This window comes from Balaenoptera physalus (genome assembly GCF_965194825.1).
Source record: "Balaenoptera physalus genome assembly, chromosome: 3".
NCBI classification, from domain to species: Eukaryota; Metazoa; Chordata; class Mammalia; order Artiodactyla; family Balaenopteridae; genus Balaenoptera; species Balaenoptera physalus.
Genome location: NC_138890.1, coordinates 20,747,135 through 20,763,722, shown reverse-complemented (window position 1 = coordinate 20,763,722; position 16,588 = coordinate 20,747,135). Strand labels below are relative to the sequence as shown.

General features: G+C 37.4%; 1 protein-coding gene across 13 annotated transcripts in view; it reads left to right on the top strand.

Moving 5' to 3' along the window:
• NSD1 (nuclear receptor binding SET domain protein 1) overlaps nt 1-16,588 on the top strand; it is a 134,050-nt gene that overhangs the window by 94,378 nt on the left and 23,084 nt on the right. For all 13 annotated transcript variants that reach the window (XR_014261491.1, XM_082453427.1, XM_082453428.1 and 10 more), the window contains 3 exons: nt 1,885-2,008; nt 8,449-8,649; nt 10,791-10,970. Coding sequence is in view for 12 of the 13 variants with exons in the window: in XM_082453427.1 (XP_082309553.1) it covers nt 1,885-2,008; nt 8,449-8,649; nt 10,791-10,970 (505 nt within the window). In the remaining variant the exon portion in view is untranslated. The remainder of the gene's footprint in view (nt 1-1,884; nt 2,009-8,448; nt 8,650-10,790; nt 10,971-16,588) is intronic.

The following is a 16,588-nucleotide window of genomic DNA, read 5'->3' as shown; positions in this document are numbered from 1 at the left end:
AATGGATGCATTGGTTATATTCTCTTTTCATGGTCTTGATTTAACCTTGTAAATACTTAAAAACTAGCATATAAAAAGTTGAAAATATTAGTTTGTTTTTTTTTTCTAATTGAAACTGCTAAAAAATAAAATTTCCCCAGGCCTAGAATATTATTATGGCCAGTATAATTTCAACTCAGTTTCTGTGTCTCTTCATTTCACTGCTATATAAAGAAGGTTGATTATATTCAGACCTGCTCCCAAACAGTGTTACTCCTCAGAGACTGTTAGGCCCACAAAGATTGTCATATAAGAAGGTATTGTAACCCATGGTCCTGGTTTGTTTGGATCAGTCTTTGTTTAAATCTGTTGTGCTTGTATAATTTATTAATAGCACCTCCTTTCATGCTCAAGTGTCCTAGTTTGAAGGATGAATTACATGGTCATCCCAATTAAAGGGTTAGTCTGTAACATTTGGTTAATTTGAAAAATTTATTCCTCAGTACCTACTATAATTGAAGTTTTCCTGTTTAAGTGATAAAGGCGAATTTGTTTATCGTACAGGAAAGCTGATGTTGCTGGCACTCTGAATATACAAAACAAAACATGTAACATTTATGGCATTTGTCAATTTTTGGTTATGAATAGTAGATCATGGGAGAGCCAAACATGAAAGACTAGCTCAGTGGGGTCCCCTCTTAATCCCTGGCTGCCTCTGGCCTTTTATTCCCAAAGCTCTCCTACTCGTTTGTTTATTTAAGCTTTGATGTTAAGTGGCCAAGACCTGTTCTGTTTCTTTGGGTTCTTGACGATATTAGACTTGCCTGGCCATCTTTCCCCCTTTCTTGTCTTACAGAATAAGTATAAGAGTTTTTTCATTTTTATCATTTTTCTGTTAATCACTATGGGGAAACAAGTCAGGATATTAGAGGGGTGAAAAGTAACAAATGTTGGGAATGTGCAGAATTTTCATAAATCATACAATGTTTTCAAAAGCAACAGATCCCGATCTTTATTTCCTAAGGCTGTATCATCATTGACACCCTGTTTTAGTGAGATTGTCTCAGAAGGGTGATCTTTCTGATTTTAATATGGTTCTAGGTGTATCTCAAGGATTGTTCAAATCTTAATCAGGGCCCTTCTGGACTGTTATGACCCAAGTCCCAGCTGGCCAGTATCTCTTGCTTGAACCATTGCAGTAACCTCTTTGATTATCTCTGCTTCTCATCTCACCTTTTTACTCTTGAAATTTTTCATGTAGCAGTCATAGGGATCTGTTTTTAGATGAATACCTGATTTCAGCCTTCCCTTGGTATAGCGCTCATTATAATGGCACACCTTTGCAATTAGAATAAAATCTGAAACTCTGTACCGTAATCTGTAAGGCCACACAGTCAGGCCCTTGCTTGCCTTTTTCTTACTTCATTTCTACCACTTCTAACTTTTGTTCACTTTTGTCCAATGACACTGGCTTTCATTGTGATTCATAGGAATGCCATGATTTTTCCTGTCTGTGGGCTTTCTGTACTTTCTGCCTTCTTGGTCCCTTCTTCAGATCATGTGGCTGACTTGTCATTCAGAGCCCAGTCTAAGAAGTCATTCCTAATCACCCAATCCAAAGTTGTTGTTTGAGTGCTCTACCCAAATACTTACATTTTCTGATATCTTTTGTTTGTTTAATTGTTTACTTGTATCTTTGTATCCTTAGAATATAAGAATGATGGGAGCCAGGGACCTGTGGTTCCTGGCATAGAGGAGGTAATCATTAAATACTAGCTGAATGAATGGTGGGATTTTTTGTTTCTGGCAAAGCTGCTTCTTAACTTTTGCTTTAATGAAGACCTTCTGCTTGGGATTTTTAAAAATCTTTTTCTATAGACAGATCTGTTTTCTTTCTCTTAACAGAACTGTGAGAAACTGGGTGAGCTGCTATTATGTGAGGCTCAGTGCTGTGGGGCTTTCCACCTGGAGTGCCTTGGATTAACTGAAATGCCCAGAGGAAAATTTATCTGCAATGAATGTCGCACAGGTAAAGTAGTTAGAGAAAGGTCTTCTTCCAAGGAAGGTTTGAGTTTCAAGTTTTCTAGGAAAAAATCATTTATTGGAGACACTTTTTTTGTGGCAATACTGGGCTAATTCCTGCAGACATAGAGATAGGTGCTCTGTGGTCTTTGCCTTAAAAAAACTCAAGTGAATAATGAATGTATAGTATAATATAGTGCAAAAAGTGTTGTTGTGAATGTTAAAGTGCTGTGTGAATGAAGATGCATCAGTGCTACAGAGGAAGATATCTGAGTTTGGTTTTAAGAGAGAAATAGAAATTGGTGTGTGGAGGGGAAGGATAGAAGGTCCAGTAAAGAAAGTATGAAATATTTGGGGAACAGGAAGCATATAGGTCAGTATGTTTGGCGTTTAAGATATTTTAAGATATTTTAGGGAAGAGGTGAGGCATAGGTAGTGACGAGGAGGACTTCTGGGTTACTGATGATATTTTATGTTTCTTGATCTGAGTGGTGATCAAGAAATGTGTTCACTTCATGATTATTTGTGAACTTAGAGTGTGTGCACTTTTCTGTGTATATTATACATCAGTAAAACTGTTTAGCAAAAAAAAGAGAGCTATTTCGTGAGAGTTACAATATACGGATTGGGTCAGAAACTAGGAATGGTCAGGTGAGACCAGCCTGTAAAGCACCTCACAGCTGTGCTAAGGAGATTGCTGTTTTTTCAGCATTATGAATGGATGTTACAGTATGAAAGTAGTAAAGAAATTAGGGTTGACAGTAAAGATTTTATGCTCATAAGTCATTAAAACCGTAGGTGTGCATGATGCTGCCCAAAGAGAAAACGTCTGTAGAGTGAGAAGAGGGCTAATGACACTACTGGGGGATACCCACTTAAAAGGGGCTACTGGAGGGTGAGGAGGAGCTGCTCAAGAAAGAATGTCTGTGAAGCCATTGGAATGGGGTGTCATCAGCAGAGGCAGATGGGGCAAACAGACCAAGGAGGTTCTAGAGTGAAAAGAGGATCTATTGTATTTGGCAGTGAGAGAATGCCTTACTAAACCAGACTGAAAGATGAATGGGTAGCAGTATACACTATTTCTTACGGAAGCTTGACTTCAGTGGAAAAGGGAGCAGTAGCTGAAGGGAGGATGTTAGAGGGTCAGGAGGAAGAACATCTTGAGTAGAATGAAGGTTAAGAATTGTGTAGGGAAATAAATTTCCGTAACAGGATGGGGAATAACTGGAGTACAGTCACAGAGACAGGAGAGGATAGGCTTGAAGAGATAAAAAGATTAAAAGGGAATGTACCATGTAATTGTGAGGGAGATGAACACTGAACTTTTTCCTTGGCTTGGTGAGAGTGGTGGAAAAAGGTAATTGTTTATAACCTGAAGGGAAGAGTGTAGGCTTAGACTAGCCCCTGTGGGAAATAAGAGATGAAATTAACTTGTGTCTGTAAATAGATGGCCATGTCAGATTGAGTTATTTCATCTTTCTGCTACCACTTTCAGCAGTGTAGGAACAAAAGGTGGAAGACAAGATAGTTGTGGGGTTATTTTGCCTTCTACACACGTTGGGCTTTTGATCATTATGTGCCATATGGTGTCCCGGCCCTGTAAATAAAATTTAGAAACAAATTTTAGATATGTGCATATCTCTGTTGCCCTAATTTTCTTAGAAAGATCTTCTTCTTTTTTTAAAAAAATTTTTTTTAACTTCTTATTTTATATTTGAGTATAGTTGATTAACCATGTTGTGTTATATCAGTTGTACAGCAGAGTGATTCAGTTATACATATACATGTATCTATTCTTTTTCAAATTTTAAATATAGCAGTGAGTACAGTGTCAATCCCAAACTCCCTAACTATCCCTCCCCCCAACTCTTCCCTCCTGGTAACCATAAGTTCCTTCTTTAAGTCTGTGAGTCTGTTTCTGTTTTGTAAATAAGTTCATTTGTATCATTTTTTTTAGATTCCGCATATAAGCGTTATCATATGATATTTGTCTTTCTCTGTCTGACTTCACTCAGTATGACAATTTCTAGGTCCATCTGTGTTGCTGCAAATGGCATTATTTCATTCTTTTTAATGGCTGAGTAATATTCCATTGTATATATGTACCACATCTTCTTTATCCATTCTTCTGTTGATGGACATTTAGGTTGCTTCCATGTCTTGGCTATCACTGCTAGTGCTGCAGTGAAGATTGGGGTGCATGTATACTTTCAGACCTTGTTTTCTCCAGATACATGCCCAGGAGTGGGATTGCAGGATGATATGGTGGTTCTAGTTTTAGTTTTCAAGGAACCTTTGTATTGTTCTCCATAGTGGCTGTACCAATTTACATTCCCACCAACAGTGTAGGAGGGTTCCCTTCTCTCCACACCCTCTCCAGCATTTATTGTTTGTGGATTTTTTGATGATAACCATTTAGAGAGATCTTCTTGCCTTTTGTACCAGTGATCCAGTTTTGCTAGTCTCATCTTTATTATGATGTGGTATTCTCTGAACCAGGCTAATCTAAGGCAGAACTATTTTTTAAAAAAATCAACTTAATTAGAGGGTAATTTGCCTACTCTAAATGTACCCCTTTTAATGTATGTTTTGATAGGTTTCAATAAAATGTATACACCCACACCAGAAAGTTCCCTTGTGATCAGACCCAGTCAGTCTTTTTTGCACCTCACCCCTTCATCCCCATCATCAATTTCAGGTTAAACAGTGATCTGCTTTCTGTTCAGAGCACATTAGATTTACCTTTTTTTAAGAGTTTGTGTCTAGCTCAGCATAATGTTTTTGAGACTCATCTGTGTTGATGTGTGTATCAGTAATTCATTCTCTTTCTTAAAACAGCTTTATTGAGGTGTAATTGATATACAGTAAACTACACAAAGTGTACACTTTGATGATGTTTTGGTGTGTGTGTGTGTACATACACCTTTGAAACCATCACTCAGCATAGTTACTTTGAGATCAAACAACATTGTTGCAGGTATTGAGAATTCATTCTTTTTATTGCCAAGTGGTATTCCATTGTATGGATGTAAGAGTTTGTTTATCCACTCATCTATTGATGTACATTTGGATAGTTCTCAGGTTCGGCTATTATAAATAAAGCACTGTGTATCCTTTGTATGGATACACTTTCTTTTCTGTTGTGTCAATATCTAACAGCAGAATGGCTGCATATGGTAGGCTTAACTTTTTAAGGAACATCCAAAGTGCTTGTACCATTTTATATTTCCATCAGCAGAGTGTGAGAGTTTTAATTCTGCCACATCTTCATCAACATTTGGTATTGTCAGTCTTTTTAATTTTAGCCATTCTGACAGATGTGTAGTGGTATTTTATTGTGGTTTTAATGTGCATTTCACTAATGATGAATGATGTTGCACATCTTTTTATGTGCTTATTTTTCTTATGTGCTTTTTATGTGCTTATTTTTCTTTATGTGCTTATTTTTCTGTCTTTGAGGAAGAGTGTTCAAAATTTTCTTTTAATTTGGGTTTTTCCCCCCCTATAAATTTATTTATTTATTTATGGCTGTGTTGGGTCTTCGTTGCTGTGCGTGGGCTTTCTCTAGTTGGCGAGCGGGGGCTACTCACTCTTCATTGCGGTGTGCGGGCTTCTCATTGTGGTGTTTTCTCTTGTTGCGGAGCACGGGCTCTAGGCGCGCGGGCTTCAGTAGTTGTGGCTCGCGGGCTCTAGAGTGCAGGCTCAGTAGTTTTGGTGCATGGGCTTAGCTGCTCCGCGGCATGTGGGATCTTCCCGGACCAGCGCTCGAACCCGTGTCCCCTGCATTGGCAGACGCATTCTTAACCACTGCACCACCAGGGAAGTCCTGGGTTGTTTTCTTACTGTTGAGTTTTAAGAGTTCTTTATATGTATTCTGGCTACAAGTCCTTTATCAGATATATACTTTCCAAATTATTCTCCCAATCTGTGGCTTGTTTTTTAATTTTCTTAATGGTATCTTTTGAAGAGCAGAAGTTTTTAATTTTGATGAAGTCTAGTTTATCAAATTTTTTTTAATGGTCTTTCTTAAGCAAGAAATCTTGCTTAACCCAATGTCACAAAGATTTTGTTTTCTTCTGAAAATTTTTTAATTTTAGGTTTCACTTTTAGGTCTGTGATCTATATTGAATTAAGTTTTATATATTATGTGAGGTAAAGAGAGGTTATTATTTTTGAGGGTAGAAAATTTTACCCTAGTTTTAGTAAAGATGTATAGAGTAAGAATAAAAGAGTCATTTCTTATTTCTTCTGGGTCACCCTGTTTTCCTATAGTAGGATGACCACACCATAATTTAGGCTACTCCAGTTAAGTATTGGCTGCCAGTTATTCAGTATCAGGCAGTAGATTGCTTCTTTTCAAATACTTATTTTAAATTTTTTTCTAAAATTATTATTAGTTGGTGATCTCACTGTTTATAAAGATGAGGTGGATTATTTTACTGTGTTCCTATTTCCAGCAGGTGCCAAAGGCAGGATTCGTGTTCAGGTCTGTCTGTCTCTCAAGCCTGGGCTCTTTCCTTTACATTGTTTTGCTTCCCAGCGAGAGGTAGATTTTTTTTTTTCTCTTAAACTTTTTATTACAGAAATCGTCAGACATATACAGAAGTAGAGAGAACAGTATAAAGAATCTCAACATATTCATCACTTAGCTTCAGTAGTTATCAACTTCTTGCCTCATTTTACTCATATAGTTCAAAATATATGTAACTAGCATATTTTTTTAACACTTTAAAAATATATATCCATTGTATACAGTGACTCCTATGTGTCCTCAACTACCCAGTCCCACTTTCAAATTTTCCCACTTTGTCTCAAAATATATTGTTTTATAGTGTTTTGAATCAAGATCCAAATAATGTCCCTGTATTGTATTTTTTAATAAAAAAATTCATCTCTTAAACTTCTCTTAATCTACAGCAGTACTATTCCCCTCACCCAATTTTTTTTGTTTTTTTACAACAAAATATGTTTTATTTAACCCAGTATATTCAAAATATGTCAGCATATAATTAATATGAAAATGACTGAAATTTTTTACATTCTTTTTTATGTGCTAGGTCTTCAAACTCCAACGTGTATTGACACTGACTACACATCTCAATTTAGACTAGTGCCATTTTAAGTGCTCGGTATCCAAGTGTGGTTTCCCTACTGGGCCTGTGCTAAATCAAACCTTACTTGTCACCCCTACATGACAGACCTTATTGCTGGATCCCAATAACTGCACATATTTGAGGGACCCCTCACCCAATTTTTTAATATTCTTTATTTCTTGAGACAATGGTCATTTGTCTGCCAAGTTTTCTACATTCTAAATTTGGCTGATTGCATCCTTGAGGTGTCCCTTTAACTTGTTCCTCTGTCCTCCGTATTTCCTGGAAACTTGTAGTTAGATCTAGAGGCTGGATCAGGTCAAGTCAATTTTCCTTTGGCAAGAATACTTTGTGGGGGATGTCTACTTCCTATAGCATCACATCAGCAAGCATGTATTAAATTTCCCACTTAATAGTGATATTAAGATTGTTCAGTAGGTTCATGTTGTCATACTGATCAGTCTATTATAATGTTCTTCACTATGATATTGTGATTTTTAATAAATATATATTTGGTCTTTGTCCAGTTTCTGGCACAGAGCTCCTGAAACCCTTGAAATTTCCTAAGTGATGAGGGCTATAAAGATGTATACCTTTTTTTATGTTAATGAGAGATGACTTTTGGAACTAGCTAAGGATGGGTGCTGGTTGCCAGGAGAACCAACCATGTGATTAGAGGGTTCCATCTCCCCCTGGCCTTTTTGGAGGGGAGAGTGCTGGAGGTTGGATTAGTCCTCAGTTGCCAGTGATTTAATCAATCATGCCTATGTAATGTGGCCTCCATTAAAACCCAAAAGGATGGGGTTTGGAGAGCTTCTGGGTTGGTGAACACATGGAGATTAGGGGAGAGTGGCGTGCTTGGAGAGGCCCTGGAAGCTCTGAGCTCTTTCCCCATACCTTACTCTATGCATTTCTTTTAACTAGCTGTTCCTGAACTACATCATTTTTTTAGTAAACTGATGATCTAGTAAGTAAAGTGTTTCTCTGAGTTCTGTGACCCACTCTTGCAAGTTAATTGAACCCAACCTCTGATTTATAGCCAGTTGGTCAGAAGTACAAATGACAAGCTTGACTTACAACTGGTAAGGGTTGGGGTGGGAGGCAGTCTTGTGGGACTGAACCCTTACTTAATCTGTGGGATCTGATATTATCTCCAAGTAGATAGTGTGAGAATTGAGTTGAATTGTAGGATACCAGCTGGTATCAGAGAATTGCTTTGTGGTGTGGGCACCCTCCACCCCCACCCCATGTTGGAATTTGGTGCAGAATTGTGTACTCACTAACTTTTCACCTAATGGTTTAGCATTGAGTGAATTCTTGAGTTAGTATTAATTTGTTTCTTCCTATTTCCTAGGAATACATACCTGTTTTGTATGCAAGCAGAGTGGGGAAGATGTTAAAAGGTGCCTTCTGCCCTTATGTGGAAAGTTTTACCATGAAGAGTGTGTCCAGAGATATCCACCCACTGTCTTGCAGAACAAGGGCTTCCGGTGCTCCCTCCACATATGTATAACCTGCCATGCTGCTAATCCAGCCAGTGTTTCCGCATCTAAAGGTATGGGTTTCTTGTGTAGACCAATCTAATTATAGAACCTCGGTCTCATTGGCAATGGATGTTTCAGATGCTATCTGGCATATCTCTTCATAGCCTCTAGCTTTTTTCAGAGTACCAGCATTTTATGTGAGAGATAAGAGAGTAATGGACAAATTTAGCAGTCACCACGTTTTTACATGTGCTTTATGCAACCCCCGGCATTATGTGGTAGTTTTAAATATTTGGAATTCATGTGACATTTAGTTTGAAAAGGTGTTCTGCTGGACATCTTGTTTTGTTTTGCTCTGTTCTGTGCCACGCCATGTGGCTTGTGAGATCTTAGTTCTCCAAACAGGGATTGAACCCGCGCCCTCTGCAGTGAAAGCACAGCATCCTAACCACTGGACCACCAGGGACTTCCCTCTGCTGGATGTCTTCCTTCATCAGAATAAAGTGTATTCTTCTTCTGTGGGCCCTTATATGTATGGTTATCAAATGTGATATCATTCAGACATGCATATAGGGCAGAACTGAGGTTTTTGTTTTGTGCTGATTTGTTTTATTTTTTAAAATGGAAATTCCTGTCCAGAAAATTTTTTCCTGCTTCATGGTGAGCTTGAGAGCTGAGGTTTCCAAAACTATTACGTGGGTGCAGATAAAGTCAAGTTTCTAAATCCATTCCCAGTGAGAAAGCAATCATTTCTTTCTTTTTCTTTTTTTTTAAAATAAATTTATTGATTTTATTTATTTATTTTATTTTTGGCTGCGTTGGGTCTTCGTTGCTGCGTGCAGGCTTTCTCTAGTTGCGGCGAGCGGGGGCTACTCTTCCTTGCGGTGTGCAGGCTTCTCATTGCAGTGGCTTCTCTTGTTGTGGAGCACGGGGTGTAGGCGCGTGGGCTAAGTAGTTGTGCGCAGGGACTTAGTTGCTCCTCAGCATGTGGGATCTTCCCGGACCAGGGCTCGAACCCCTGTCCCCTGCATTGGCAGGCGGATTCTATCTATCTATCTATTTATCTATCTATCTATTTCTGCGTTGGGTCTTTGTTGCTGCATGTGGGCTTTCTCTAGTTGTGGCGAGCGGGGGCTGCTCTTCATTGTGGTGCGTGAGCTTCTCATTGCGGTGGCTTCTCTTACTGCGGAGCACAGGCTCTAGGCGCACACAGGCTTCAGTAGTTGTGGCACGCAGGCTCAGTAGTTGTGGTATGTGGGCTCTAGAGAGCAAGCTCAGTAGTTGTGGCACACGGGCTTAGTTGCTCTGCAGCAAGGGGGGTCTTCCCGGACCAAGGCCTGACCTCTTGTCCCCTGCATTGGCAGGTGGATTCTTAACCACTGCGTCACTAGGGAAGCCCCAATCATTTCTTTCTGCTCAGTACTAGTGGGTCTCTTACTGATTTCTCTGAAAGCCAAATATTGTATCTCTACTATTAAATGCTTGTATGCCCAAAGAACCCACTTCTCCCAAAGGGGATTGGGCAAGAAAAATGTGGCAGTTTTGACTTTTCTTTTAATCAGACTGGTGATATCTTCTGTAAGATGATTTCCTGGCACTATAGATCTTGTCAGTCTTAAGTACAGTAACATGCTTGATCAAAATTGCAGCTTAACCATCAGCTACCTTCTCCTTTTCAGTTGCTATTGTAGGTAGCATTGGGGTGGTTTGGTAGTGGTTTTTAGTTGGTAAAGTATGTTAGAGGATACATCTCATGGGGGGTGGAGGTAGAGGGGTTTATTCGTTCACCTAAAAGGCTTTAAGAATCACAGAGTACCAGCCAAGGAAAGCAAGCATTAGTGAGTGTTTCTCCCATCTGGTCTTTTAATCTGATTGTACACACACACCACCCCCCACCCCAACCCCCACTGTTTCGTCTGCAGCTGATTCCGTTTTCCAGTCAGGACAGTGGTTTGAGTAAGGCTTATTCTTGTTGAGGTAGACTCACTTACTGTTGTGGGATCGGACTCCTTAAGGCCATTTATCATATAGTTCCCATCTGAGCTTTTCTTAGGGAATTGGGTGTTTAAGGTCTCTTGATCTAGTAGTGCTTCCATTTGTTTATGGCATTTTCCCAGTGCTAGCAAATAAACTTGAATAACTCACATCGTTTTTATGTTTAATCCCTTTTTCTTTTGTCTCTCCCTGGTTTTTCTGCTTCTCTTATTTTTAGGTCGACTGATGCGCTGTGTCCGCTGCCCAGTGGCATACCATGCCAATGACTTTTGCCTGGCTGCTGGGTCAAAGATCCTTGCATCCAATAGCATCATCTGCCCTAATCACTTTACCCCCAGACGTGGCTGCCGAAATCATGAGCATGTTAATGTTAGCTGGTGTTTTGTATGCTCAGAAGGTAAGACATGACTTCTTGATGTATGGATAGTCTAAAAAGAGATGAATGCAGTATTTTAATTGAAACAAAAGTATAGTTTTCTTCACATTGCCAATTAGAAGAAATACTGGGAAGTGATGTCCTTAATTATTGATAACATAACAGGACAGTGGTTTTGTTCCCCAATAGAGAGGGTTTTATTTTTGTTATTTTGAATAATGATTTAATTTTAACAAAATGATAAACAATTGAAGCAATTTAAAGAAAAGAGAAAGGAAACAAAATTGTTCTTAGAAAATGGGGGAATGTGGTCAAATGGTACAAACTTCCAGTTATAAGATGAATAAATTTGGGGGATGTAATACACAGCATGGTGACTATAGTTAACAATACTGTATTGTATATTTGAAAGTTGCTGTGAGAGTAGATCTTCAAAGTTCTCTCTCTCTCTCTCTCTCTCTCTCACACACACACACACACACACACACACACACACACACAGCCCTTAAAATTGTAACTATGTGAGTTGTTGAATATGTTACCTAATCTTATTGTGGTGATCACTTCACAGTACATACACATATCAAGTACATATATGTTGTATGCTTGAAGTTTACACAATATTATATGTTAATTATATCTCAATAAAGCTGGGGAAAAAAGTAAAAAATAAACTGGAGGTAAAAAATAAAATAAGAAAGAAATTTTGAAAACCCTGAATAACCCCAAGTCCTACATCAGAAAAAACCATTGCTTAATATTGAGTGGTAATACTCCAGACATATGTGCATATAAGCAGATAGAAGGGGTAGATATCTGGATAGGAACAAGTCTAGAAGATGCTGTTATCAGGTAATTGTGTGTGGTTTTTCTAAAATCAATTTTATATTAGTTTAAAGGGAATAAACAAAGTGAAAGTAAAAGAATTTATGAACTTCTGTTAAATATTTCCTCACTGTAAGGGATAATAGTTCCTACAAGGTCTTCAGTGGAGGACAAATAAATTTTATGTCTTTATCTGTATCTCCCCCCTCTCCAACCCCTACTTAAAACATACTTCTCCTAATTTAGAGCAAAGTCAATATTATCCTTCTTAAACATTTTCTTTCCTTTCCATTCCTCACAGCCTGATTTTTGCTGTTTTGTTAAGTGGAGGATTTAGTACTCCACCAGTCTATTTACTGTGGTGCTTGTAGTTCTGAATTCCTTATTTAAATTTTTCTCTTGGTTGGCTGAACTTCTGAGAAACACCCACAGGTCCTACATTTCTCTGCTTGAGACTGTTCTTCATTTGCCTCTGTTCTAGAAGCACACATTGGGTTACTATAAGATTTTAGACTGCTTGTTCTTTTTCCGAAACTTTTGTGGACATTGCTCCCCTGTTTTCTAGTGTTGAGGGTGACACCAGTTCTCTTATACAGTTTTTTCATTTCCTTTTCAAATTGACTAAATTTTGTTGATTAGTAATTTGGGGGAAACAATTTCCTTGACTTTTCTGTTTTTTAAGATCTACTTATTGGTGATGCAATTTCACGAAAATTTGGCTGGTTATGAACATTCCGAAGGACTAATTTTAAAAAGAGTCAACATGTGTAATTGAATTAGCATCCCTTTTGAGAAATTGGGATATACTAAATAGTTCTAAAGCCATAAAGGAAGTTTTATGACTCCTTTATATGATTGAAAATGGTCAATCGGGACTTTTTTGTTGTTGTTGCTGTTGTTGCTCTTAAGATTTATGTAACATGACTAGAGTTTGCATCAGGACATAGTTGTAATCCTCAAACTATGGTACTAATATAGAATAAATAAAATAGAGTATTAAGTGCAATCATGTGGGTGGGATTTTGATGTAGTTAGGGATGTTTTAGTGCACAAAGTACTGTGCTGTTTTTGGTTTTAGATATGTTAGCTTTGTGATTCTCCTGTATCATACATTCTTTTTTGCTTTTATAATATCTGTTCCTTATAAAACTGTGGTGAACACTGCTGCCTGTTTATCATTATACCACCTGTCTTTTGTTTAGAAGAAAGTTAAAGACAATTTTGATATTTAATAGCATTTAAATACAACATTCTATAATTCTGCTCTTAGAATGAAAATAGATGTCTGGGAGGCTGAAATGTAGGCACTAAAAATTTTACATGTTTTGTGAAGATGGGGAGATGAAACAGTTTCAGCATTAGACTGTTTTTCATTCCATAGTGGAATGAGATGGTTTCAGAGTAGAGGTTCCTTTGTCTTGGCAGTCCTAACTTGTGGCATAATAATGGATACTCATAATGAAAACTTAGTCCCCAAGAAAACTTAGTAGCTGCAGCAGTGACTCTCAGAATGTGATCTATCAATCTTTGGGAAGTGGAGAAGATCCAGAGACCCTTCAGGAGCCTCCATGAGATCATAACTCTTTTCATAATAATACCAAGATGTTACTTGCCTTTTTTCTTTGTTGACATTTGCACAGATGGTGCAAAGCCAATAGTGAGTAAAACTGCTAGCACCTTAGTGCAAATCAAGGTGATGGCTCTAAACTGTGCAAGTAATAGCAGTCATTGAATTCTGTGTCACCACACACTTGCAGTAAAAACATGGACGTTGCACATAACAATGTCCTCGATTTTAAAAAGTAAGTAAAATGTATTAAATCTCAACTGTCATGTGAACATTGTTTTAATATTCAGTGTGATAAAATGGGAAGTATACATAAAGCAGTTCTGTTGCATACTGGTGGTTATCTTAAGTTAAAGCACTCGTGCAATTGAGTTGCAATCTGAACTGGCTGCCTTGTTCATGGAACACCATTTTTAGGCTTAAATATTACTAAAAATGTAAATCAACTATACTCCAATAAAAATAAATTAATTTTAAAAATTACTAAAAAACTATGGCTCTTCATACTTGGATATTTGTCAGACATTTCTTGAAAATGGATAAAAAGGAGCCTGTCAATTCAAGGAAAAACAACTGGCAAATTGTTGCCAATGATAAAATTTGAGTTGTTAAGTAAAAATTAGAATTTTGGAAAATTGTCATCTACCCACCCTGAGCTTAACTGCTTCCTAGTATTTACTGATGAAATCATGGGGATATTAATAAATGTGACATTTTTGTATTACATAACGAAATAGATCAACATTTGGAAGATTACCAGACTCAGCAAACCAATATTTTCCACATGAACAATGCATGATGTTAAAAACCATGCATATGTAAAAGATCCATTCAAAGTGCAAGACAGATTAAAGAATTTTAATGTAATAGTTACGTTAGTAACTATTAGTAACATATCAATAGTATATTGGTACAGTTTCAGATTAGACACTGCAAGTAAGGTTTACCCTGTGAGGTTTTAGTGTATAGTATCAATATGTAGTTATTGAACAGGTTATTAAAATATTCCTTTTTCCAACTGTTTATCTGTGAGAGACCAGATTTTCTTCATATACATCAACCAGACAACATTTTACAACAGATTTAAGTAAAAATATTTGCAAAAAAATATGGTCACTCTGACACTGGTCAGAATGGCCATCATCAAAAAGTCGGCAAATAACAAGTGCTGAAGAGGGTGTGGAGAAAAGGGAACGCTCCTACACTGTTGGTAGGAATGTAAATTGGTGCAGCCACTATGGAGAACAGTATGGAGTTTCCTTAAAAAAACTAAAAATAAAGTTACCATATGATCCAGCAATCCCACTCCTGGGCACATGTCCAAAAAAGATGAAAATTCTAATTCAGAAAGATACATGCACCCCAGTGTTCATAGTACTATTTACAATAGCCAAGATGTGGAAGCAACTTAAGTGTCCATCGACAGATGAATGGAGAAGGAAGATGTGTGTGTGTGTATGTATATATATATATACATACACACACACACAGACACACACACAATGGAATATTACTCAGCCATAAAAAATAATGAATAATGCCATTTGCAGCAACATGGATAGACCTAGAGATAGATTATCATACTAAGTGAAGTCAGTCAGTCAGAGAAAGACAAATATCATATGATATCACTAATACGGGGAGTCTAAAAAAATGATACAAATGAGCCTGTTTACAAAACAGAAATAGACTCACAGACATAGAAAACAATCTTATGGTTACCAAAGGGGAAAGGGAGGGAAGGGATAAACTGGGAATTTTGGATTAACAGGTACACATATATGAAATAGATAAACAACAAGTTCCTACTGTATATCACAGGGAACTATATTCAGTATTTTGTAATAACCAATAATGGAAAAGAATCTGATAAAGAATACATATGTGTGTGTATATGTATAAGTGAATCACTGCTGTACCCCTGAAATACTCTAAATCAACTACACTTCAATTTAAAAGAAAGAACAAAAATAAAATGTAAAACACTGAGCTTATTAAAAAACGTTCATTTTGGAAAATATAGTTATTCATAAAAATGTGATTTATGTTAACATAATAGATTTATTGTTACTTTTAAATGAATTAATCAATATTTTTAGCCCATAAAAACAAAAGTTCTCTGGGAATCTCCTTATTTTTCAAAACTATAAAGTGTTCGTGAGGCCAAAAAGCCTAAGAACTGTTGATCCCACTATTTAGGATTATCCTGCTGTTAGAAGACAAGGAAAGAGTAGAGTCTTGGGACATTTGTTTGTTCATGTAAAGGAGAAAACTGAAGGTAGTTATCAGAGTCTTACAGTAATAGTATGGTAAATCGCTAAATTGAAAATAATCGGTTCCTAGAATTCAACAATATGTTTAAACTCTGTTTTCTCTTACTGTTTTCTACCAAATGTCACCTTTTCATCTTTTGGTTTCTTATGATGGTTCATGTGGTTTTCCCTCTTTCGTCTTCCTGTCTTTCTCCTATATGTTTCCTTTACTCCCACCAGACAGACCCTCCTGCCTGCCTCCCACTCATCACCCAGACTAATCCTGTCAATTTCTTTCTTCATATTCTCCCTTAGCTCATCCCATTATGTCCTTCCCTGCAAAACTGTTGTGCTTGCCACCATGGACCGTTCTTCACTGGTTAGTCTTCTGTCCAGATTTCTTTTCATGCCTTCTTTGAAGGCCTAATTCAAATGCCTTATTGTACATGACATATTTCTAGTTGTCATGAATGTCAGCTTAGTAAAAGGAAGATTTTTCTACCAAGGCCATGTAGTTGGCAAATTGTTATTAATCAAATTTTGACTCAGCAGATAACTAAGCATAGAGAGGAATGTTGTAGAAGGTATCCCATTATTGAGGCAGTCACTTATGTGACTCTGTGTCACTCTATGTCCCATGCGAAGATTGTTTACCTCATCCACAAAATGCACAAGAATAGCAAAATATGACTTTGAAAGCATAGAGTACAGGCTATATGTATTGAGTAAACAAGTTCTTGGAACTTGTAGCAACAGACCTTCTTCCCAAATGAAACCTCACTCTGAATCTGAGATGTACAACACAGGTAAAAGGAGAGCTTCTCTAGTTGAAGCAGGAGTTGGGTCTCAAAAGCACATGCCTGTCCCCAACAAAACAAACACCACAAAGCTTGCTTTAAGAGCCTGCTCTCGATTATTGAGAAAAAGAAAAGGCACGGTAGAAATCGTTTAAGGATGGGGTGTCAGAAAATTAAGTTTTTGGTAGGTTTTTATGA